Source organism: Trachemys scripta, chromosome 8 (assembly GCF_013100865.1).
Source record: "Trachemys scripta elegans isolate TJP31775 chromosome 8, CAS_Tse_1.0, whole genome shotgun sequence".
NCBI lineage: Eukaryota > Metazoa > Chordata > Testudines > Emydidae > Trachemys > Trachemys scripta.
The window spans coordinates 37,892,339-37,917,314 of NC_048305.1; the positions used below are offsets into that span (position 1 = coordinate 37,892,339).

At 46.5% G+C, this 24,976-nt stretch overlaps 1 protein-coding gene across 5 annotated transcripts in view; it reads right to left on the bottom strand.

Moving 5' to 3' along the window:
- The window catches only part of DIAPH1 (diaphanous related formin 1), a 152,503-nt gene that overhangs the window by 20,176 nt on the left and 107,351 nt on the right, over nt 1-24,976 (bottom strand). For all 5 annotated transcript variants that reach the window (XM_034779422.1, XM_034779420.1, XM_034779419.1 and 2 more), the window contains 6 exons: nt 11,090-11,185; nt 10,821-10,915; nt 10,454-10,555; nt 4,083-4,322; nt 3,792-3,921; nt 2,032-2,156 (listed from right to left, as the gene is read on the bottom strand). In XM_034779422.1, the coding sequence (XP_034635313.1) occupies nt 2,032-2,156; nt 3,792-3,921; nt 4,083-4,322; nt 10,454-10,555; nt 10,821-10,915; nt 11,090-11,185 (788 nt within the window). The remainder of the gene's footprint in view (nt 1-2,031; nt 2,157-3,791; nt 3,922-4,082; nt 4,323-10,453; nt 10,556-10,820; nt 10,916-11,089; nt 11,186-24,976) is intronic.

Consider the following 24,976-nt stretch of genomic DNA (forward strand, 5'->3'; position numbering starts at 1 on the left):
CCCTCCAACTGCAGTGATCCCCAGCATACTCAACTGGGTGCACCCCAGTATCCTCTGCTCAAGAGGTCAAGGGTTCAGTGTCTTATGTTAAGGGAGGAGGAGGGAGGGCTAGGTGTGAATATGCATGGCATGCACCGGACTTCCAACGGCACATTCCTTCCAGGGATCCCCTTACAAAGGGAGCCTTACAGTGCACCAGTGCTGCTCCTTCCGTATGGCCCATACTACCTGTGACAGTCCCCTCTGGTGTTATCTGGAGCGGTGATCTGCTAGGTCACTCCAATCCTTGACTCTGGGAGCCAGCCTTACCCTGCTCTTCTGTGAGAATCCCCACTCCTGGGCTGTTCACGCACAGCCTCTGGCATATAAGCTGCTCCTTGGACTGGGCAACCGAATGACATGAGCCAATATCTCCGGTCCCAGACACAACCCTAGGAACCTCCGTCTTCCAGTGTCCAATTATGCCCGCTGGACACTGCAAGCTTATATGAGTTCGTCAATTTAATAAAGAAATTGATATGCACCAGGCTTGTTATCCCAAGAGGAGACTCTGACACGCTTCAAACCAAACGCACTGCTTCAGGTAGAATAAACAAACAAATTTATGAACTATGAAAGATAGATTTTAAGAGATTATAAAAGCCAAAGCATAAGTCATATTTAGTCAAACAAAAGCAAAACGCATTCTAAGCTGATTTTAACACTTTTAATGCCCTTACAATCTTAGATGTTTCTCACCACAGGCTGGCTGGTTGCCCTTCAGCCAGGCTCCCCCCTTTGATCAGCGCTTCAGTCACTTGGTGTGGTGTCTGTAGATGTAGGTGAAAGAGAGAGGAAGAACATGGCAAACGTCTCTCCCTTTTATCATGTTCTTTCTTCCCTCTTGGCTTTGCCCCCCTCCCTTCAGAGTCAGGTGAGCATTACCTCATCGCAGTCCCAAACTGACGAAAGGAAGGGGGGTGACTCACTCAAGAGTCCAACAGATCCTTTAGTTGCTGCCTAGGCCAGTGCCCTTTGTTCATGTGAGGCTGGGCTGGGTTTGTCCCATACATGCCCTGATAAGGTTTGAATTGTCTCTCTGCTCTCGGAGAGTTTTTGCCTGGGCTTGCTTTAAGGCATAAGGATACATTTTCAGCCTCATAACTATATACATGAAATTATAACCTATAACGTTACTGTAACAATTACTATAATATCACTTTAACAACAATGCTCAGTGCATTATGAGCCTTCCGATGACACCCGACATAACAAACTTTGCATTGGATACCACACAATCATTTTACAAGGATGAACATGGGGGTGCTGGGTGTTCCCCCGAGGTACAGTGTCACACCACCACAGTACAGTGGGAGTGAACACACGAATCCCAAATCCATGCAACTCACCAGAATCCCCTCAGCCAGAGCAGACTACCTGTCAGCCTGACCATCACCCTGAAATGTGCCTAAATCTGAGCGCTTTTATCCCCAAAACACATGCAAATACAGCATATCTACATCCCACTTTTGTCCCCGGCCGGTAGCATGGGAATACTCTGACACATGGCAGATGCAAGTACCAACTCCCATCTCACAGAACACTGGAATTCCCTTGCCTGTGGTAGCAACTCCCCAAGACAATGTAGCATACCAAGTATTGCCCTCAGTAGAGGTACACCCTGCATTCCAACCATCACCATATGGTGCACAGAGAATCCTGCTGTCTGTGCCACATACCTGCAGACCAACTTCCAGCAAACTTGCAAAGTACCAAGCATTTTTGGCATCCAGACAAGTATCAGGCATTCCCTTGCACACAGCATCCAAGGATCTGGAGGTAAGTGGAGATTCCCCTGCTGATGGCCTAGAGTGTCTAAACAATGAACCAGGGATCCCTTCAGTCATGCATGAACATGCCTTGCCCCAACACCATGTAAGAGATGTCTTCTTGCACAGGACATACCCATGTGCTAGCTCCCCACAACCTTGCAGTGCACTGGAAATCCCTTCTGCCCTAGCATGTGCCCTCTTTCTTAGGGGTAAAGGATATGGTCATTTTTTCCACAAATTTGTCCTTCTTGTCTGTGTCACTGGAGAAATTCTCAACATCATGCTGCAGATCTGAAATCTGTTTCTTCATCTGATCCAAATTCTTCTGTAAATTCTCAGTGGAGACTGAAAGAGATAGACAAAGATGGAGTACAGACGCCCCCCAACTTACGCAATTATTCCGTTCTGGAAAGCCTTGCGTAACTCGAATTTTGTTTAAGTCAGAAACGTATACCCATACGTTACGCAAAAATTTCCGGAACTCGAAAATCCTATTTCTGGCTTATGGAACTTTTTCCGTAAGTGCGAATTTGCGTAAGTCGGCTCTTGTGTAACCCAGGGAGTGTCTGTACGATATTCCCAACGTACACATCAAAATTGAGGCCTTGTCCACAATGGGTTTTTAAACACTACTATAACTGCAACCATGCAGAGAAAAGGCACTATTTATAAAGCCCTGCAAATCTGCGGCTATCTGCTTTATATCCATGGATATCTGCATCCACGGGCCATGTTTGCAGATCAGATACAGATACAAATTTTGTATCAGGGCTCTAACCATTTACCCTGGTGCAGCTTAACCCAGTTCAAAGCAAGGCAAGCTCCACCAGTACAATGGTGCTGTGCCAGTGCAGACAAGACCGAAGCTCCCTGGGGTCCTTGACAGCAGTTCACACCACAGATAGGGCCCTATCTACTTATGGATTGCATCAACTCAGGTGGAGGGCAAAGCTGACTTGTTTTCTACACCAAGCAGATGGACGATGTCTCCAGCATTCCACTCATTCCTCTTCCCCTTTCCAACTGGGCACAAGCCAGGGATGATGGGCCAGATTCTGGCCCCACTATGCTGCCTTTGTGCCATTCTCATAAACCAAAGGGGCCATACACAGGCTGCCTGTGATTTTCCCCAGCCTAGAGGTTCTACACCATTTTCCTTTGTAGCCCCCAGCCTAGGAGATCCTCTGTGGTTCAGTGATTTCTGGATGCCAGATCAGTTTCTTTGGGTCACAGATAGCTTGGTGCAACTTGTAGCAGCCCTCATGCTAAATGAGGATTGGGGATCTACAAAGATAGCATAAAACCACCTTTGCCCCCTTCCCCAGGAAGCATAGTGCACTTGAGAAACTGTGTATGTTTATATTAGAATTTCTATTGCATGTGTGTCGGAAGAGAGCTTGAGGGCTGAAAAGGAATATGTTATCAGTACTAATGAGAGGCTAGTTAGGGAATGCAGAATTGGACGGGTGGGGGGCAGGACCCCAGGCACTCTGCTGAGAGCTTTCATTCCTGCTCACTGAAGGAAGGATACATCTGCAGTCTGCATCCTGCTGCTCTCCTCTTTCATTCCTCCTTGGACACTGACTCAACGCAGCCAGCCTTCCACACAGGACAAACAATAGATATAACAAGTGTAAGGACAGACGCCTGGGAGTTCAGGGAGCTTCCCTCACTACCCTACACAGCACAGCCCTACTACTCAGTCCAGAGAGGCCTTCCTTTTACCATACTCACAAAACCACATACCATTGGGAACTAGCTTCAACAGCAACCTCTTGGCCTAGCGTCCATTTACATAGAAACAAAAACGGTCTTTGTTCCACATGCTCAAGATCCAATCTCCCATTCCCACCCATACACAGAGACAACCCTCCATTCTCCCAAAACAAGATCAAGACCTCCAATGTAACCCTGCACCACCTTTCACCTATTCTGACATCACCTTCTGTGACACTCCACCCACACTACAATAACAAATACCTCGACTGGCTTTCTCCACGTGGATGAGCTCATCAGGGAACTTCATTATGTCGGGGTGCTGCTGCTCACACAGCTCAGTCAGGAAGTGCAGCAATGTTAACTTCTGATCAGTGGATTTTGTGTCTCGGAGCTGGTAATGAGAAAACTGGCTATGAGAATGGGACAGCACAGAGAATACTTGAACCTAGCAAACTGTGGTTTGCTGTCCCAAGCACAGATGCCTGGAGGTTTCCCTGCGTGATAAACACAGAGGAAGCAATTCCCTGACCTGCCCATGGAAAAAACACTCACCTTGCAGAGGAAGCTAATGTTGAAGCCAAAGGCACCAGCATTCCTGGAGCCTGCATTCATGAAGTTGCCCACCAGTAGGGTTATCTCCAGCAGGCTGGAAAAGCTCTTACTTTTACGCACTTCCTCACAGGCTGCTGTTACGGAGACAATCTCAGGCTTGATGTTCTCCACCTGCTCATTAAATTGCAGCTTGAAAAGGATGGCGTTGAGGCGGGGCCGCAGGTGGGAAACCGAGCTAATCTGAGAAGGGAAGGGGACAGGAACAGTGTCACACAGGAGGAAGAGAAAACAAGATGCTCTGAAAAGGGAAGGGGACAGGAAAAGAAGCCTACTTACCAGTGATGGTAGCTCCTTGCAGATCCACCCTCTAGGAGTTGTGTGCTATACCTTGCAAATCCCAGAATCATTTAAGAGCAACTAACCACAGAAGATACACACACTGACACTCAGTCAAACATAAGGTACGTTAGATTTTTTTAATTGAGGCTGTAATGCCCACATGCCTAACCATACTCAGTTTCACTCCATGTATGCAAAATCTAATTCTAGACCACAAAGATGAGGGGAAAATGGGAAAGCAAATACACATGGAGAACTTCAATTACTGGTAGGTAAACTGCCTTTCCCTTGCATACAATTGCCATTGCAGATTCCTACTCTAAGGCCCCAATTCCAGAAAGCATGAAAATAGGCTCTGAAGTCCTGCTGGCTCCAAGAACATGAAGGCTGTGCTTTAGTGCTTTCCTGAATAGGGCTGTTTTCCCAAATCAGAGTCTAACATTTGATTTGGGATGTAGTAGCAATGAACCTGCAGCAGGGTTACTCAGAAGCGTGTATTTAAACAGAGACAGAAGTGCTAGCCTCACAAGGTGAACATCAAATCTGGATCCAATCTCAAGAGACTACACCCAAACATAGCCATGACACAGGATCTTCATGGTAATCTTAGTCTCAAAGAAGCAGGCCATTGAAGCACCCACAGCTCCTTGACACTTGAACCCCCATCTAACATAACATAGCTGAATGTAGATCGTTACTGATCGAAGACTGCTTGTTACTTCATCTTCTTCCCTTCTTATGACAACCAGGCGATTTATTAAACTGTTTAGTTCTGGCCCTATAGTTGCTTCATGGCCAGCTTGTGGGCTTGGAAAGAAGTTCAGAAGGGAAATGGCCTGGGATGAAATTTACATTATCTTGGTCAGGAATTGACTCAAGCAGATCATCCATGAGTCTAGGGAGGGTCAAGTTCAAAATTAGGTGACTTACAGATTGGTGGGTATACAGGCAAAAGACCCTTTGAAAATAGTTTCACCAAAGGATGAGCAATGACAGAATTACCATCCAATGTGGAACGACTCATTCTAGGGACTAAATGTACCTTAACAATAGAAAAAGATAACCCAGGTTTCATCAAGAACAATAAACACTCCAAAATGGCAAGACCAGGCCATACCTGAGACGCCACATCCTTACTATAAGACCCCATGGAAATGCTTCTATTTGAATATATGACTCAAAGCATCTAAGACTGTCTAAGGTTCCCACATCAGTGCCACTAGGTGAAGTGACTAGCTCAGAATTTCCTTCTGGAAACTCTGGTAAGAGCACAGGTAGTTCTTTCATAAGCACAAGAATGCCCAAATATCACAGCTAACGGAGCCCCAACCAAGATTATTAGGATTCTGTAATCCAATTCTTGTCTTGCTTTCTACAACAGAAAACGGGGGTGGGAAGGACTAGAACCATGTGTCTGAGAAATTAGACATCCTACCCCTTGGGTGGAGGACAGGCTTGGCTGTGGTCAAGTCAGTGAACTAGACTGGAAGGAAGGAAAGAAATTATTATTAGTCTGGGCTTTCCATTGGTATTTCATGACCAGGTTTCACCCTGGGAATAAAATGTGGCTGAAGAAACTGGCTGATGCTGGTAACTGGTAGACATTGTGATGGGCCCGGATTTACTTACTGAACTACTGGACTGAAGGTGGCGCCCAGACTGAACACTAGACTGCAGTTGCTGATGCTTGTGGGATATTGAAGAGTGAGGACGTATCACCTGTAGGCAGCACAGTGGGACCAGATGCTGCAAGAGAAACCCCTAAATTCCAAGGCAACAATTGTTCTACTGCCATGAAATATCCGTAGCCTTTGTTCTCATCCTCCCAACCCCACAAAAACCACCCAGCTATGTCTCAGTTGAAAATTCTTATTGATGTAAAATGTGATGATTATTTTCCAGGATGAGTTTTGTTATTGTTCTCTGGGCACCCTGTTTCTACTCTTTGGGCGTTAGCTCCTGTGATGCTGGCCAAGGCAACCCAGCTCAAAACCTCCTCTTCCCCATATGTGCCAGGAAAGAGAAGGTATTGGTAGCTGGCTTTAGCAGCTTATCTCCCCAGCTCCTCAAGTTTCAGCTGCTGCACTGTTCTCCAGCCTACAATTGTGTCTCCTCCACTCCCTGGACCCTTGTTTCTTGCTCTCCTACCTGCTGCTGGTTGGCTCCATAAAGGAGCATGTACTGTGATCCAATTAACTTCCCTTTGGGGGGAAAGCTGCAGAGCAAGAGGAAGCTGCAGGCTGGTCCAAGCAGGGCAGGGTGACAGATGGAAAACAAAATGTCAGGTGTAACAGATGAGAGACCTGGGAAGTGTAGGTGTTCAGTGACTATACCGAAACATGCCAGACAGGCTTGGACTTTTGCAACAGTAAGTGTTACGTGGGTTTCCTGGGGAATCCCTGAGGATGCTTAATGCAAATTCAACAATAGTGCTTATACAAAAACCCAGGCCTTTGAAGCTTTGTCCTGAGGAGAGGGACATTGTCTGGAGATACAGGAGATCAGAGATCAAAGGCCCAAACGCTAGAAAGAAACAGCTGGACTGTCCCAAGCTTGTTCTAGTTCTTGATCTGAAGCCTGACATAAGCTTGCAACCAGGAGAGCTAACCCTTTTTACTGTTTTTTATGTTCTCTGTAATGCTAGGAATTGCCTGACGGGACAGTGCCCTAAGAATAAATGTATTTTGTTTTGTGAAGGTTGGCTAGTAACTGGTATACACTGTTGTAGCTCCGGGAGACAGCACAGAATCATAGACATGTAGGGCTGGAAGAGACCTCGAGAACTCATGAAGTCCAGCTGCCTGTGCTGAGGCAGCATCAAGCAAATCTAGAAATAGTTAGCCACAGGTGTTGGCCCTAGTCATACCTGCTGGGGAAGTAACAGTGAGGTGCAGAGGGACTGGAAGCCTAAAACCAGTCTGGAGGGACACGGATGCACATCTTCTTCCAAGAGGTGACAGCCGGGAACCTGAAAACGTACATGGGTGCCCCCAAGGAAAACCAAGAGAGGGATAAAAGATACAGTTGACCCTGCAATTGTGACACTGGGCAGCTGGCTGCAGCACAATGGTGAACTCCAGGACATCTAGGGAAAAGGAATTATGCAGCCCTGGAATTGTGTAGTCACTTGTCTCAGAGCTATTGTTCCAGGTTCTCTGCAGACATATGGAGATGACACTGCATTAAATTACAGAGTTCACGTTGTTGACATTTTCTCTGCTACCATAAGGGCTAAAAACTTTATTTAAAAAATTAAAGGTCAGATTATGGAGCACATTCCCGCAGCAAGGTAGGGATTCTGGAGCAAACTCCATGGTTGCAGATAATCTGTCTATAGGTAATCTGAGAAAATCCAGGAGCTCAAATGGCAATCTTGGCCTCCCTCAGTTTCCTCTATCATGCTGTCAGACTGTGACTTAAAAGACAAATTGAAAATCTTCATCTGAACTTCCTAAGGAAGCCATGATGTAAGGAACTATGAATCCTTTGTCTCAGCATCACTGCTGAGGCAATGGAGCAGGCAGTTGTGTTCAAGCATCATATACTGTTCTTAACAAGCACTTTATCAAGTGCTGCCTTTCTTGAAGAATCGAGGCCTTTATGCCTTGCCTGCTAGCCTCTGGAAAGGATCTTTCTCCACAGATGGAAATTATAACAGACTACAATGGCTTGTAAATTGATCACTTGCCTCTGAGAAATGAGCCCCCCTTCTCATCTGATCTAGCTCTGAAATCCTTATCCTGAGATACAGACAAAAATGATTTCCCTCTCTTACCTCTGTCATAGGCTGCCAACACCATTAGGAATTTCATGGAAAGGTGGGACATAGAGGACAATCACAGATCCCTCTTCGTGCTCTGTATGTTGAACCTCTCTGATATAGACAATCAACATTTCTCTAGAGAATGAGACACTTCAGCTCCTCTCTTAGGACATTTTGGGGGAAGTTGGTATGGCAATACTGCTTTCTTATTTCCAGACCTTTTAGAAGGGTGGCCATGGCGAGATGCAGTTCACTGAGTCCATGAGTATGTGTAAGGCCCATGAAAGCTTATAAGTTCACTTGAATTAAAGTGCATAATACCTATAACGGCCATAGGGAATATACCAGAAAATCATTTCAGATCACTACTGTACTGAAGGAGGATATTAAAGAGGATCTCTCCCCCTAAAGCCAGACTAATTGTGCCACAAATTCTAAGGGAAAGAAAGTAATACTCAAAATGTTGAATCTGAGACAGAAATTTAATGACAAGGAGAAAGTTCAAGGAACAGAATCTAGGAACATGCACTGAGACACTGGAGTTGGTCCAGAAAATCCCTAGGGTGGCAGGACATCAGGAATTAGAAGACTGTTTGGACCCAAAGAGTCACCTGAAGTTCCTTTGCTGCCATGCGGCCAACAACAAAGCTCGGGCCAACTTGATAAGAAATAAGACTGAGCGAAATATAGCCAACTGCCCCATTGTAGCAAGTGTCCAATTTCACATTCCCCAGAGTCAAGGAATCTCTTACACCAACCCTCCTTCATCAAAGGCACTAAACAGTGCCAACACATGCCCAAACCTAAATTCCTTGTACAGAGAGGAAATGGGGTCTATACATCCGGCTCTTGAAGTGGAGACCTTCCTTGACAACTCCTAGGAGAATCCCCAGTGTTTGAAGTATACTGTCTTCTAGAGAGACCAGGACATGGGCACTGAATCCTCTAAAACACACAGCTATGAGAATCTCCTTTATACCCTTTTGATCTGAGGAAGGTTTTTAGTCAGAAACTTAGCTGCAGGCTCCTCCCATACCTAGGTTAGCTGACAAAACTTCCTCCGTTAGGGTGACTTCCAGCCTATTCTTGAACCTATGGAGTAAACTGATTGCAGGTCAAGCAGCCCCAAAGAGAATGTTTTTTACCCAGGCAGGCTAAGAACGATTGGTAACTTTTTTGGCACATGGAGCACATTATTTAAATCCATCTCTGGATGGCTGTGGTGATGCCAAAGGATATTTAAAACAAAAAAAGAAGCATAAACTAATGTGAATTTAAAAAAAAAAAACAACACACAGCTAACACTAACCACAGTTGAAGTGAAAAGTTGGGGAAAGGGAAATTATCACCAGAAAAACACTGCTGAGTAGCAGTATCATGAGGTGATCCCACCTGGAGTGCCCTCTTTGACAAGCCACACCACACCAGCTGCAGCTGCCTCAGTTTCCCCTTCACTGCTTCTGATTACAAACAACCCTTGCAAGGTTAATTTATTACAAAAGAAAGGCCATTGCACATAAACCATAACGCAAGCTCCACAGCCATAGTTCAGATAGTACATCCCCAGCATCTTTCTTTATACTGAGGCTCTCCAGTGCAGATCCAGCATCTCTCACCATTCCTTGTTGCCAGCTTTCAGCCCTCTCTGGCCCTCTGGCTTCAGCTAGCCAGCACACATCTCCCTCTGCTGCCCTCAGCCTCCAGCCCTCTCTGGCCAGGACTCTTGAGCTCAGGAAGCTCAGCAGGCTAGACCGTCCACTGGCTTCCTGACTATTTCTCCCTCTTCCCCAGAGACCTCCTCCAGTCTCCTCACTCGCAGGTAGCTGTCATTTTCCTTTTTCTTGATTGACACTCACTTAGTGCTCTCAAGCAGCTCTGAGTCTCCCTCCTACCTCCAGGGCCCAGGTGCCCTCTTTTAAGCCTAACTGGGAGGCAGCTGATGAGTCCCAGGTACACTGGCCCCACTCCCTCTTAAAGGCCAGTGTCACCCTATGACACAGAAATTATCATCTGTAACCCACTGTGAGGGCAGAGAGGAGTCTGAGGATCAATGTGTGCAACCCTCCAAAGCTGTTTCAGGACTCACAAGATAAAATGCACAACTCCCAGACAGCGGACATGCCGAGGCAATGGGCGGGATCAGATATGGGAAGAGAAGGGGACAACAGCATCACACACACAGCAGGCCTGGTGGGGGGACTCCACATACTGTGCACATAAGCAGCTGCACAACGATATCCTATCTCTGACTCCAAGTCAGGGCACTCACCACAACACCAAACTGCTCAGACTCAGCCAGCTCATCGTACTCGTCTCTCAGCTCTGACAGCATCTTCAGCTGCTCTGGCTCTGGCATCTGCTTAATCAGGTTCTGAGGGAGAAACACGTGAGTCAGTGTAGCACAGTCATATGAATCAGGCCCCCTGGCAAGACCAAGAGAAGGTGGCTGACTCCTACATGATGTGGAATGAAGGCAGCTCTGGAAGCCAAGGGCCCTCCTACCAAAGAAAGGAGGCAATGTTCTTAGGAAAGATTGATATCCCATCAGCTCATTTCTCCAAACAGACCTCAGTCCAGCAAATACAAGGGGGTCTCCACTGCAGGGAAAGATGTTTGACTCCCTGATCCTCACTCACCTGCACCATGGACTCAGTCAGCACAGCCTCATTCACCTCCAGGATTACATTCTTGATCTCCTCGTAAGGCATACGGAAGGAGCCCAGGAAAATCGCTGCCAGGGTAACAAAAAGAAGCACAAATAAATCTATGGGGACAGTGTTCAGCCAAGAACTACATAGAGACAAAGTCACTTTATGCTTCAGTTGGCTCTCTCCAGTCAGCCCCATCAGGAAGCTTATGCACACCCCTGGACTCATGGGCAACTCCCTAATTTCAACATACTCACAGAGATTCTGTGCACTCTTTGAATCCAACACTTTCAGCTCTTTGACCTTTTTCTTTTGTGTACTCTTCTCTGGTCCGCCTTCCTGGTCTTGCTTTGCTGCATGCACAGGAAATTAAGGTGAGTAGAGACAAGAGGGGCTTTCACCCACATCTTGGAAGCACAGCGCTTCTCCACACTGCCAATAAAGCTGCCTGCTGCTCAGAGCTCTGTCCAGTCCATGTTCCACAAACCACTACACAGGCCACAGACATTTGCAGAGGACAGGGAGAGATCAGGGCAGCTGCCCTCACTAGATTTACCTTCCTGCTCAGGGACAGAGAAGCAGCCTTGACTCTTCCAGACAGAAGAGAAATATTCTAGCAATAGGACATTTGCTGCAATATATACTGGGCGAGCACAGAGACCTCAGGGATGGGTGACAAAGCCCATATTGATAGGGCCCTACCAAATTCACGGTCCATTTTGGTCAATTTCATGGTCATAGGATTTTAAAAAATCGTAAATTTCATGATTTCAGCTATTTAAATCTGAAATGTCATGGTGTTGTAATTGTAGGGTTCCTGACCCAAAAAGGAGTTGGGGGGGAGGGAGTCGCAAGGTTATTGTGTGTAAGGGGGGTTGTGGAACTGCTACCCTTACTTCTGCACTGCTGCTGGCAGTGGCATGGCCTTCAGAGGTGGGCTGTTGGAGAGCGGCGGCTGCTGCCCGGGAGCCCAGCTCTGAAGGCAGCACCAGCAGCAGTGCAGAAGTAAGAATGGCATGGTGTGGTACTGTCTTCCTTACTTCTGTGCTGCCCGCAGAGCTGGGGCCTCAGTCAGCAGCCGCCACTCTCCGGCTGTCCAGTTCTGAAGGCAGCAGCGCAGAAGTAAGGGTGGCAATACTGTGACCCCTCCTAAAATAACCTTGCGATCCCCGTGTATCATAACTATAAAGAGAAGGATAACAGCCCTCCTGTGTACAGTACTATAAAATCCCTCCTGGCCAGAGACTCCAAAATCCTTTTACCTGTAAAGGGTTAAGAAGCTCAGGTAACCTGGCTGACACGTGATCCAAAGGACCAATAAGGGGACAAGATACTTTCAAATCTTGGTGGGGGGAAGGCTTTTGTTTGTGCTCTTTGTTTTGGTGGTTGTTCGCTCTTGGGACTGCGAGGGACCAGACATCAATCCAGGTTCTCCAAATCTTTCTGAACAAGTCTCTCATATTTCCAACTTTAAGTAAACAGCCAGGCAAGGCGTGTGAGTTTTTATCTTTATTTTCTCAACTTGTAAATGTACCTTTTTGCTAGAGTGTTTATCTCTGTTTGCTGTAACTTTGAACCTAAGGCTAGAGGGGATTCCTCTGGACTCTAAGTTTGATTACCCTGTAAAGTTATTTTCCATCCTGATTTTACAGAGATGATTTTTACCTTTTTCTTTAATTAAAAGCCTTCTTTTTAAGAACCTGATTGATTTTTCCTTGTTTTAAGCTCCAAGGGGTTTGGATCTGTATTCACCAGGGAATTGGTGAAGAGTCTCTCAAGGCTACCCAGGGAAAGGAATTAGCACTTTGGAAGTGGTGGCAGCGGACCAGATCTAAGCTGGTAGTTAAGCTTAGAAGTTTTCATGCAGGCCCCCACATTTGTATCCTAAAGTTCAGAGTGGGGAAGCAGCCTTGACATCGTGCAACTCCCTTTTGGGTCAGGACCCCCAATTTGAGAAACACTGGTCTCCCCTGTGAAATCTGTATAGTATAGGGTAAAAGCACACACAAGACCAGATTTCATGGTCTGTGATGCGTTTTTCACGGCTGTGAATTTGGTAGGGCCCTACATATTGAATCTTCCCCCGGTGCATTGGCAAAATGTCTCACACCCTGACAGAGGCTCTTTTCTCATGTGGGTTGGGGGATCTTCCAGTCATCACTCCAGAGATTTGAATCTTAGGGATCATGGGTCTGAAAACACCCTATAAAGAGCTTGGCTCTAGCCCCAGGATCCCATTCTCACCTTCTCAGATATGCAATAGCTTCCCCAAGAAGAGATAAGACTGAGATGACATGCTGCCCAAACACCTAAAAGCTCACTCCTTCATTGGCTGCACCCCCCCATTGATCCCATGATCTCCCGAGGGATGGGGGCAGAGGATATACTAATTCCAGAAGACTAGCAGCAATAGAGGCAAGCTGATGGAACGAAGGAAAGGGTTATTAACCCCCTCAAAGTGCAGCATGGCTACCAAGTTCTCTTGAATATATTCATAGATTCCAAAGCCAGAAGGGACCATCATGATCATCTAGTCTGACCTCCAGTATAAGATAGACCAGAGACCTGCCCCAAAATAATTCCTAGAGTGGAACTTTGAGAAAAACTTCCATTCTTGATTTAAAAATGGTTAGTGATGGAGAATCCACTACACCCTTTCATAAATTGTTAATTACTCTCACTGTCAAAGACTTATGCCTTATTTCCAGTCTGAATTTGTCTAGTTTCAACTTCTACCCATTGGATTATGTTATCCTTTCTCTGCTAGAGTGAAGAGCCCATTATTAAATATTTGTTCCCCATGCAGATACTTCTAGACTAATCAAGTCACCCCTTAACATTTTCTTTGTTAAGCTAAATAGATTGAGCTCTTTGAATCTATCACTACAAGGCAAGTTTTCTAATCCTTTAACCATTCTTGTGGCTCTTTTCTGAACCTTTTCCAATTTATCAAAATCCTTCTTGAATTGTGGGCACCAGGATTGGACACAGTATTTCAGCAGCAGTTGAAGTGCCAAATATAGAAGTAAAATAACCTTTCTACATCCATTCAGGATTCCCATTTATGCACCCCAGGATCACATTAGCTCTTTTGGCCACAGCGTCTATTGGGAGCATGTGTTCAGTTGATTAATCACCCCCACCCTCTGAAATGTTTTCAGAGTCACTGCTTCCCAGGATAGTCCTCTGTCCTGTAAGTATGGACTACATTTTTTGTTCCTAAACGTATACATTTAGCCATATTAAAATGCATATTGTTTGCTTGTGTCCAGTTCACTAAGCAATGCAGATCACTCAGTATCAGTGACCTGTCCTCTTCATTATTTACCATGCCTCCCATTTTTGTGTCAACTGCAAACTTTATCAGTGATGATCTTACGTTTTCTTCCAGGTCACTGATAAAAATGTTAAATAGTATAGGGCCAAAAAGATTCCTGTGGGACCCCACTGGAAACACACCCACTTCATGATAATTCCCTGTTTATAATTACATTTTGAGACTTATCCGCTAACCAGTTTTTAATCCATTTAATGTATGCCATGTTAAATTAATATCATCCTAGTTTTTTTAGTCAAAATTTCATGTAGTACTAAGTTAAACGCCTTACAGAAGTCTAAGTATATGACATCAACACTATTACTGTTATCAACTAAAACTGTAATCTCAACAAAAAAAGATATCAAGTTAGTTTGACAGGATCTATTCTCCATAGCCCCTGTTGATTTGCATTAATTACATTACCCACCTTTTATTCTTTATTAAGTCCTATACCAGTCGCTCCATTATCTTGCCTGGCATTGATGTCAGGCTGACAGGCTTTTAATTACTTAGGTCATCCCATCTACCCTTTTAAAAACTGGCACATTAGATTTCTTTTGCTATTCTAGAACTTCCCCAGCACTCCAAGACTTACTGAAAATCAACATTAATAGTTCAGCAAGCTCTTCAGCCAACTCTTTTACAACTCTTGGATGAAATCATGTGGACCTGCTAATTTTAAAAAGTCTGACTTTAAAAGCTTCTGTTTAACATTCTCCAGAGATTCTAGTGGAATGGAAAGAGTGTTATCACCATATGATGAGACTATATCATCTATTTTCCCTCAATTACAGAATAGAAATATTTATTGAACACTTCTGCTTTTTCTGCATTACTATTGATAATTCTATCATTTCCATCTAATAATGGACCTATACCACTGTTAGGATTCTTTTTGTTCCTGACATATTTGAAAAACTCCTTATTGTCCTTAATTCTGCTGGCCATAGATTGCTCCTTGTGACCCTTTGCTTCTCTTATTAATTTTCTACAAATTATTAACTTCTGATTTATATTCAATACTATCAACTTCCCCTTTCTTTCATATGTTTATTTATATATTAAAAAAATATAAAAAGCTGCCTTCACTTCCCCTTTAAACCAGGTCATTTATTTAACCAACACAGCCTTCTTCCTCAATTGTGGCTTTTTAGGCAGCTAGTGCAGTGTTCTTAAATGATTCCTAATCATCATTCACATTTCTCTGATTAAATTCTTCCTCCCAGCTGGTTTGGCTCATAGGTGACTACAAAGGGCAGAATCAACCCCTCCACCTCCTGAGGAGTGCATGAGACAGTATTAAGCTGCAACAGTGATCTAAATAACAGATAGATTTCCCTACAATATATTTGGCAGAAGGAACATTAACTGCCAATCACATTCTCTCAGGACTGCCCCGACTAACCCCAATACCCTGCTCTTCTTTCACATTGAGACCACACTGCCCAGAGTAACATGGAAGGGAAGAGCCGCATCTCTCTCCTCAGAAGCTAACCCATGATGGTGCTTCCCCTTGGATTCCCTCCCCCTGCCATGTGCTCACACCCTAGGCTAAAAGCAGACAGAGCAGCTACTGAAAACACAGTCACTGACCTAATTTTCTGTGTGTGCACGCACCAAAAATGAAGGACACTGCAACTCAGAGAGGCTTAAAGGAAAAGCAGCTGCTATAACAATTCCCAGAGGTCAGAGGGGCTCTTAGGATGAAGGAAGCCCCATACTATGTTCCTGGGGAGCTCTCTCACGAAGGATTTGGGGTGTGGGCAAAGATAACATGAATAAAGAAAGGGGAAAAACATAAAATCTATTAAACTGTGCAATTATGTCCCTAGGAAAGGGATGGGGAATTTAGGTTTAAAACTGTACAAAATACCCTGGAGAATAAACTGAATCTTGGAATTGAGGAAGCAGACAGGAGAGATGGAAGAGACCTAGTAGGTCATTTCTGACTTATCATTCAACAGCACAGTTCCACAAGGAGGCACAAGTGTGGACTAAAAGTGGGGCTGAGCAGCCTAGAGAGACAGACAGATGTGGAGAGTGGGGAACAGTGCTTAGGCCCTCAAACACTACAGTGATGGATGCTGTATAGACAGAGGATCATCAAGCCACTTTCTTGAACATGGCCCATACAGGAAGCACATGAATCCATTTCTTACCAAATAGCTAAACCTACTATACAAAAACAGCCTCTGTGGCTGAGGACATAGCAACCTCCCTAGAGCCAAACCCATCTGAAACCCTGAGCAAAACCACTGGGGAGATAGAATAGCTGCACTAAACTTCTCTGCCCTTCACACCTTCCACACGAGTCATTGTGGTTCTCCAGTGAGCTATGGCAAGTGAGGTAAAAAGGCTGATGACTGGAGCACCTACGGTACAAACCCAGATCAGCTACAACCAATTAATAACCTCAAGGTCACATACAGACACACACAACACTTAAGCAACCTCTCTCTCTCTCTCTCTCACACACAGTCACATTAACCCAATCACAACCAGCAGAATTGTTCCACATGGGAAAGTGGTTAATTGGCCCACAATGCCTGCATACACATAGATCAAAGCCTGACAATCACTAAGAGCAGGGGGCGGCTATACAGAAAACTAAGATAGATGGAGCACATCCCCTTTCCTGGAGACACCCTTTTCCCTGGGTCCCACAGGGACAGAAGACAGTCCCCTCCCCAAAGAGACGCCTCTTCCCCCCATGCCTGGATCCCACACAGACAGAACACAGCCCCCTCCCCAGAGATCTCTCTTTGCTGGATTAGGTCAGAACACATCGCTCTGCTATGAGCCACAGAGCCCAGAAGCCCCCACTTCTCTCTGGCGTTCTGGTACAGAATTCAGCTGCAGATTTCACTACAAGCACAAGGTTGCTAGCATTACAGACAGCACACAACTCCCCTGTGCTGCTCCCTCCCCCTGACTTGTACAGGATCTTGGGGAGAAGGTCGGGGGGGTGGGGGGTGGGGTGGGGGCAGATAGCAGAGCAGGACTCCTGCGGCACAGCAGGCAGAATAAAGCTTTCCAAAGCTTGGCTCGCCACCTGGTGTCTGCTCCTGGGCTGAGCAAGCCCCCCTCCTCAATCCCACCGTACAGCACTTGGGACACCAAGAGGGAGGAGCAGGACTTCTGAGATATACACCACAAATTATAAAGAAAGCTATATCAACAAGAAATCATTGGTCACATACACGGGTATCTCTGCATGGGCTCCCATGACAGCTGGGGAAAGACACCCCCTCCCCCAGAGCACCTGGGATAATAATCCAGTTCTTCCCCCCTCCACACACACACCGAAAAGACAATAAAAATCTTGCAGCCCAAAACAGCTGGAACAGGGCAACTCTGCTCCCCAGGCACAGCTGGGATAACACAGCAGCTGGAGGGAGAAGGCTTACCCTGACTGTGACTGCTTTGTACTCTGCACTGCTTGTGGGGGGATAACCCCCACTCCCAGTCTCACAGAGAGGAATTCCTCTCCCCCCCAAGAGGTGGGAAGATAGCCCCATATTGCAGATGTGTAAGCTCCTTTCCCTGGCACAGCTGTGGCATCCCCCTCCAGTAGCTGTACTGAGCAGGGTGCAGGAGAGGGTAATCCCTGGCTGTCGGAGGAGTCTAGGAAATGGGTAATTCAGGCTGTTAGCTCCCCAGACTCTAGATAGCAGGGGGGGGTTCCATTCTGAGCTCCCTGCACATACAGCTCCTACTTTCCTGTCTCTCTCAGCACAGGCAGGGAGCAGCCTCTTGCTCTGGTCCCCACACTGTGCAAGTGAAGCCTTCCTGCCTTTGCTTGCACTCAACTCAGTGTGACTGTTAGGAGTGCAGCACAGTGACAGCTCCAGCAGCAGCTTTGCCTCAGCTAGCCTCACCCTCCCCACAGACTCCTCCCTTGCTCAATCTTTATTTTCTGCGTCATAAACACAAAATGGAGATGATGGGGAAGGAAAACACCATGCCTAAAATGGCTGAATGCAGCAGGGCAAGCAAGCAAGCGGCATGACAGTGCAAGAGCACCACCTGCTGCTGGAAAAGAGGAAATGAAGGAACTGCTCAGCCAGCTTACCAGCTCTGAAACAATGGGCTCACTTCTCCGGGAAATCCTGTCTGGAGATGCTTCCTACCTGCACTCTGCAGAAAGGAGACTGGGGAGAGCAAGCTCTGATAATCCCTGGGACAGAGCCCGCTGGAACTAGCCAGATGCTGCATTATACACACAGGCTGTGCCTAGGAAGTTACAACATAGCCTGGCCTACTCTGAATCACTGCACCTGATCAACATAGCCCTAAGGTCGGGGGGAGCAAAGGCATCACACACTCATGTTACACAAACTCAGCTACTTCAGGCCTCTATGTCAAAGATACAGCATGCCCTCGACACAGAGCGTGATGACTACTAGACTCATGGTAAAAGGCCATTACATTAACCTCAAACTCCCTCTTCCCTTTGAGAGCCTCTTAAAGATCACAAACACTAATCCATGGCAGTCACCCCAACATAACAGAAAGAAGGAAAGAGAAGCTGTTTTAGAAAGGAAAAATATTTGAGAGGTAAGAAAAGCAGATTCCAAACAATAAGTACACATCTATTTAAAATGCAGATACAGCCATGCTGCGCACACCACAAATCTCAGTAACTGCATCGCCTCACTAGCACCACACCACCCTCATCTTACCTTTGCTTTGTGGCCTCCCACACTGCACCTTTTGACCTCACTCATTGTATCATGTCTAAAATAGAAATAAGATCCTCAGGCCAATGAGAGTATTCCATTTGTTCTGTAAAGGGCCCAGACCTTTCAGGTACTGCAGAAATTGTAGCCATCCTTCATCTTCTGCTGGGGTATTTTGGGATGTGGAGAGGAACACTGCAAACTGCACCTGCTTTTGCTGTAGTGAGGGGGAATCTTGCATTGTTGCGTCCACTTCCTGTGCTGAGAGCCCGGTTCTCCTCTCTACATGAACATAACTTCTGAGGGGGAAGATGAAGGGAGGCTGGGTCTCAGGACAGGGGGGATATACGAAGGTGGAACCTAGCCATCTCAAGTTTGGCCCATCCTAGCTCTCACACTGAGCAGAGAGGGTCTAGGAGCGAGAGAATCTAGCACCTAATTCTCAGTCAGGCCCGGAGGACAATGGATATGTGGGAAGTTTGGCACAAGAGTAGGGGCTGGAACCCATTCAAGTGCATCTGCATCCAGTAGTAGGGGTCTCAGTGTAGCACCATAACTCCAGAGGTTCCACTTGCAAGGAGTGCCACACTTCCATAGAAAGCACACACTCAGAGTATCAGCACACAAATATTGTACCCTAATGTGAGAGAGGACCACACAGGTTATTTACAGTGCTGAGCCCAGGAAGCAAACTCTGCACCCATGGAAACACACTATATGGATCATTTCTTGATAGTAGCCTCTTTCCAATATGCAGACCAGCTCAAATGAAGCCAGATCTCTGCAGTCATGCCCACATACCCACCCAACTGCACACACAAAATATATGGGGGGGGGGGGGAAAGCAGGAAGGCGTACTCAATCCTACAGCCATTCAACTGACTGCACCAGTTGCAGGAATCATAGCAATATATTAGAAATACAAAGAGAATCCAGGGATCAGTGATTCTATGCCTGGAGTAGCAGGGGTGCTGGAGGTCAGAACTGAAATGCATGGGCAGATCTGGGCAGAGGGAATAGAACAGGAGCAGTCAAGGATGTTGCATATTAGGTGCTTTTACAGAATTACAGCATGGAATATTGAGGGGTGCAACAAAACAGAATACTGCAGTTTCTGATTATATCAGCAATGTAGGACTGTGTCTGAATGACTAAACACATCTTAGGGACTTGTAACTACTGGCCCAGCATATTCCCAGCACACCCTAGGTGACTCAACAAGGGAGTGCTGGGAAAGTACAAGTAAGAGATTTGGGTGGGTCCAGGATTGGAAAAGCAGAGACTGCTGCAGGGCAGGAGTGAGGCACACTGGCAGAGCCATGTGGGGAGCCCAGGACTGAACAGCTGAGTGTAGTACAAAGCAAGAGGGAGGTGCACTGAGAGTGCTGTGTGGGCACTCAGGACTGGAATATAGAGGGGCGAGCGGGGAGGGTGTCAGAGCAAGAATGAGGTACACCAGCAGAGCTGTGGAGGAGATCTCCAGGACTGACACAGTCGGAGAGCTGCAGGTAGTAGTGAAGTGCAACAGCAAAAGTATCTCAGACTTGGAGTCAAGGACAGGGTGTGCATAGTGCCTTCCTTACCCACTGTGCCTCTAGACCACTCTGTTTCATTCACTAGCACAAAACCTACCAATTTCTCCTCTCAAACTGCATAGCAGGAAAGCATCCAAAAGCCTGGAGGAGCAAAAGCTGCCTGTGTGAGTGCAAGTGATGCCCCCCACCCCCTCACCAAGCCAGCCCGGCAGCAGATTGAAAAACTTCCCTGATTGTCATCTCAGATCACACACAGAAAAGGAAGGAGACAAATCTCCTGTCAGGCTCAGAAGAGAGACAAAGGGCCTCTGAAATGTGAACCAGGCTGCTCCTTCCCCATCCTGGCCAGGGGGCTTTAACATAAAAGAGAGGACCAGATGGGGAAGGTGAGAGGCCTGCCAACACCGCAAAGCCTTTTGTCTGCATAAATCCTGCTTTTCCTCTCTTTGTCTCTGAGAAGGAGGCCAGATGAAGGGTAGGAGAAGGGGGGTGTGGGTGGAGAAAGGGGCTGCACCATTGCCCGGGTTACAGATTATCAGATGACCTCCTCCTCCAATCCAATTCCTCTGATATCATTGCTAGTAACCGGAGCCAAAGTGGCTCAACTGCGCACATCTGGTGGCTGCGAGGTGCAGTGCAGGAGCTCTCAGGAAAGCATTAAAACTTAGGGAAACATTTTCCTAAGAAAATAACATTGATTTCCCAAGCTAATGTGTCCTAGAAGGTGCCCCCAAAAGGCACAGGGCTAAGGAATCCCAGAGCAAAGTAAATCCCAGCAAGGAGTTCACTCAGGGTTCCTCTGAAGCCCCAAACTAAATGTTCTCAGTAAAAATCTTACAAACAATGGCCCTGATACCATGACACTAATGCCAGTATTGGGCTCATCATTCTAGGTCATAGGTACCAAATTCCTACAGGCTGTCATATATCTGCAGATGGAATGTAAATAATGCAGGGAGCTTTGCTTATTGCAATAGGGGACTATTATTGGTGGTGTGACTGGGACCTATGGATGACACTAAGGATGAATGGCAACAGAGGGTCCTGTGGCACCTTTGAGACTAACAGAAGTATTGGGAGCATAAGCTTTCGTGGGTAAGAACCTCACTTCTTCAGATGCAAGTAATGGAAATCTCCAGATACTAAGGATGAATAGGGAGGAGTGCCCATTGAGCTGGATATGTTTACCATCCCTGGTGCCCACAAATCTAGAGTGTGTGCTGGTGAGAGCTGCTGCTATTACCAGCTTCTGTAGAGAAGGGAAAGAGGCTGATGTTTCAGTATTTTTTGGGAACCAGGTGGACCTGAGTCATGGACCTATCCCAGCCCCAGCTTCCCTCTTCTACTCTGTGCTCCATACCCAAGAAGGCCCACCTCCACATGTGGCAAATATTAGCATAAGAAGTATTGCCGCAACTGGGTTCTGTGTCTCGATTTGTGGCTATGTGAGATGACACAGGGTATTATAAGGAACGCTCCCTGCTGGGCTGGTCCTGGGTACCATGCCTAGATTCGGTGTGAGTGCTGTGTGTTAACAGCACTACGAGGGACTGGGTGCTATCCAGACATGAACGTATTACACAATGGCAATGTCAGGAGCATGTAGACAGCGTTGTAACTGGGCATGAGATGCAAGTGCTATGTGTTAGGGTTCTGTGTGACAAGGGTGGCACTATGGGAAGAGATAGCCTCTGAGCTACCTTCTCTCTCAACTCTGGTATACCTGGCCAGGGGACTGAGAGGGGTACCATAGGAAGCACTGCCTGTTGGATCCTAAAGGTGCTAATACTGGTGCTGCATCACTGGATTGTGCACTTTAATGTGGACTCTCCTACCTCCCCAGCAACAGCAGACTGTAGAGTGTTGGGCTTGAAAACCAGACAGGGAATGTTTCCCTGGAACACTGTCCTAAGCAATCAATTCTGCAGAAATTAAGCTGTCATTTTAAAAACAGTTCTTAGCATCTGTGGTTTGAAAGAAAGCCTTCCAAATAGGAGAGTCTGTGCTGGGGTGTCTCCCTGTGAAAACACACCTGTGATTCTCTGCTGGCAGTAACAATGGTGAGGTCATATTGTACACAGGGCTTAGGCATTTTTACCACGGTATTGCTTAACCCCACTCAAAGCAGGACTAGACAACATAGCGGTAAAAATACCTGAGACCACCTGCACTACTCATGCTGTTGCCCTCGCCATCAGAGAGCGATGAATCAGTTTTCTAGCATATGGTCCCCATGTTTGCAGACTGACATCTTTGCAAGAAAGCACCAAAGTGAAACTGACAAAATTCTGCCTGTTTTACTGCTGCTACTTGTACAGAAGTGAAAGTGACAAGAAATCATATTTGTATCACCATGTAGGTGCTTGGGGAAGCCATAGGCAACAAAGGCAGGAACTAGAGGACTCTCCAAAAAATAACAGCCAGGAAGGTGGTTGAGTATTGGACCATGTAACTAACAATTGTGAAGTTCTGGGGTGGGTTTCAGTTTGATCAGACACCTTCCATACAGAAGCAGACATAAAAGACAGTTCCCATCCCAGTAAGAATACAAACATTCATCTCTGCCCAGCAAAGATAGGCTTCTCACTGAGTTATTCTCTGAACCTCAGTGGAGGTCTCTGCCCAAATTTTTGTATCAGTCTCCACTTAGTGGATGTCTGGTACAAGTTTAGTTGCTGGCAGGGACTTCTATCCACTGGGTTCACTGGGCCAGTACTATCTTCTAACATTTTCTGAGCCAGAGTTACCCATATGAAAAGACTTGTGAGCAGGAAGGACTGGGACTAATGCCACCTATGCACTGTATATCTGAGGATGGCACTGTTCTGGCATGTGGGAGCATATGCTGCGCTCTAGGTTTAACGTGTTCACATCTCTGTACCCAGAGGACCAAGAGCGACCAGCTGAGTAGTAAAAGCAGTGCTGCCATCTGGATCCATACATCGGGCAAAATTTTCAAAAGCACCTAAAGTGACTTAGAAGCCTAAAATCCATTTTCAAAAGTGACTTAGGCACCACTGAGTTTCAGTGAGACCTGGGCTCCTTTGGATATTTTCCCTGCTCTGTCTTAAGGTTACATCTGCCTGGGAATGGCAGCCTAAGGGTGTGCAGGGATTGCTGCCCACATAGCAAATATTATCTTAACCCAGCAGGGCTGCATAAGGATGTTGGTGTGATTAGTATGATCTGGGTCAATGTGCCTAGGACCACAGCATCCAGCTTGTGCTGGGTTATCAGTGTCCCTGTGGCAGATATTATCTGGGAGTGTAATCAAGCAGGGCAACTTATGCCCATGTGCTTGAAGCTCCCAAGTGTCAGTGGAGGATGTAGTAAGGTGTGAGGATCACTGCCCACTGGACAAGTATGATTTGGGGTATTGTGCTCAGGAAAGCAGTGCTGCCCATGTGGTCAGAGCTACGAGGCCATGTAGCCCAGGAGGACACTGAAAGGGTGTGCAGGGAGCATCCATTGTGTGGTTGGCACAATGTGGGTGGCAATAGCTGCTAGCTGAGGGACAGTGTAACTGATGTGCCGATGTTGAGCCTCACACAAAGGGTATGTCCAGACTACCCGCCATATCGGCGGGTAGCGATCGATTTATCAGGAATCGATATATCGCTTCTCATTAAGATGTGATATATTGATCCCTGCATGTGCTCCCCATCGACTCCGGAACTCCACCAGAGCGAGCAGCGATAGCGGAGTCGACGGGGGAGCCGTGGCCGTCGATCCCACGCCGTGAGGACGGGAGGTAAGTCGGTATAAGATATCTTGACTTCAGCTACGGTATTCCCATAGCTGAAGTTGCGTATCTTACATTGACACCCCCTCAGTGTAGACCAGGCCAAAGATACTGTGATGACGTAAGGATTCAGTTAGTGTTTCTAAAGGCTGCCCTGGCACGCTGAGTGGGTGCATCACAGTGCTTCCACCTCATCGTTTCATTTTCCTCCCTCTCCCCAGGATTCTGTTGTGTGTGTGGGGGGGGAGGGGGGGCATAGACAGGAGTTCAAAACTTGGGGAAAATTAGCTCACTTCTCTGAATTGTTGCATCAATCTCAGACTCCAGCAGTGAAACAAAGGGTTAGGCAAAAACCAAACGGATCCATGTGCCACCTGGTGTTCAAAGGGAAAACTGCACCTTGCTTCTGATGAGTTCTAAAGAGATTGTAAGGTTAGAAAAGTCTCACAAAACTAAATTGATGCAAACAGTCACTACAAGAAGTGTCCAAGTCTGTAGCAGCAACACACTGGCCATCCTCATAGCTGTGCTTGCTATTATCCCCAGCACCAAATACCTGCAGACTTCTCCACAGCAAGGGCCCAGAACTCCATCCCATACCTGCAAGTTTTACCTTAATGCAGGTCACACCTGCATCCTTTGTGACACTGCCTGTTTGTTCTCCCACTTCCCAAATCCTTCTGAAACAAAAACAAGTTCGAGCCTTTGACATCTGATAACACAAGATTTAACGTGGACAAATGCAAATGACCTCCTGAGGTCCCTTCCAACCCTGATATTCTATGATTCTATGAAATGAATACACTCCAGAAAAAACAGTCATACACCTGAGATCCCACAGGAGGGAGAAACGGGGGGGGGGGGGGGGG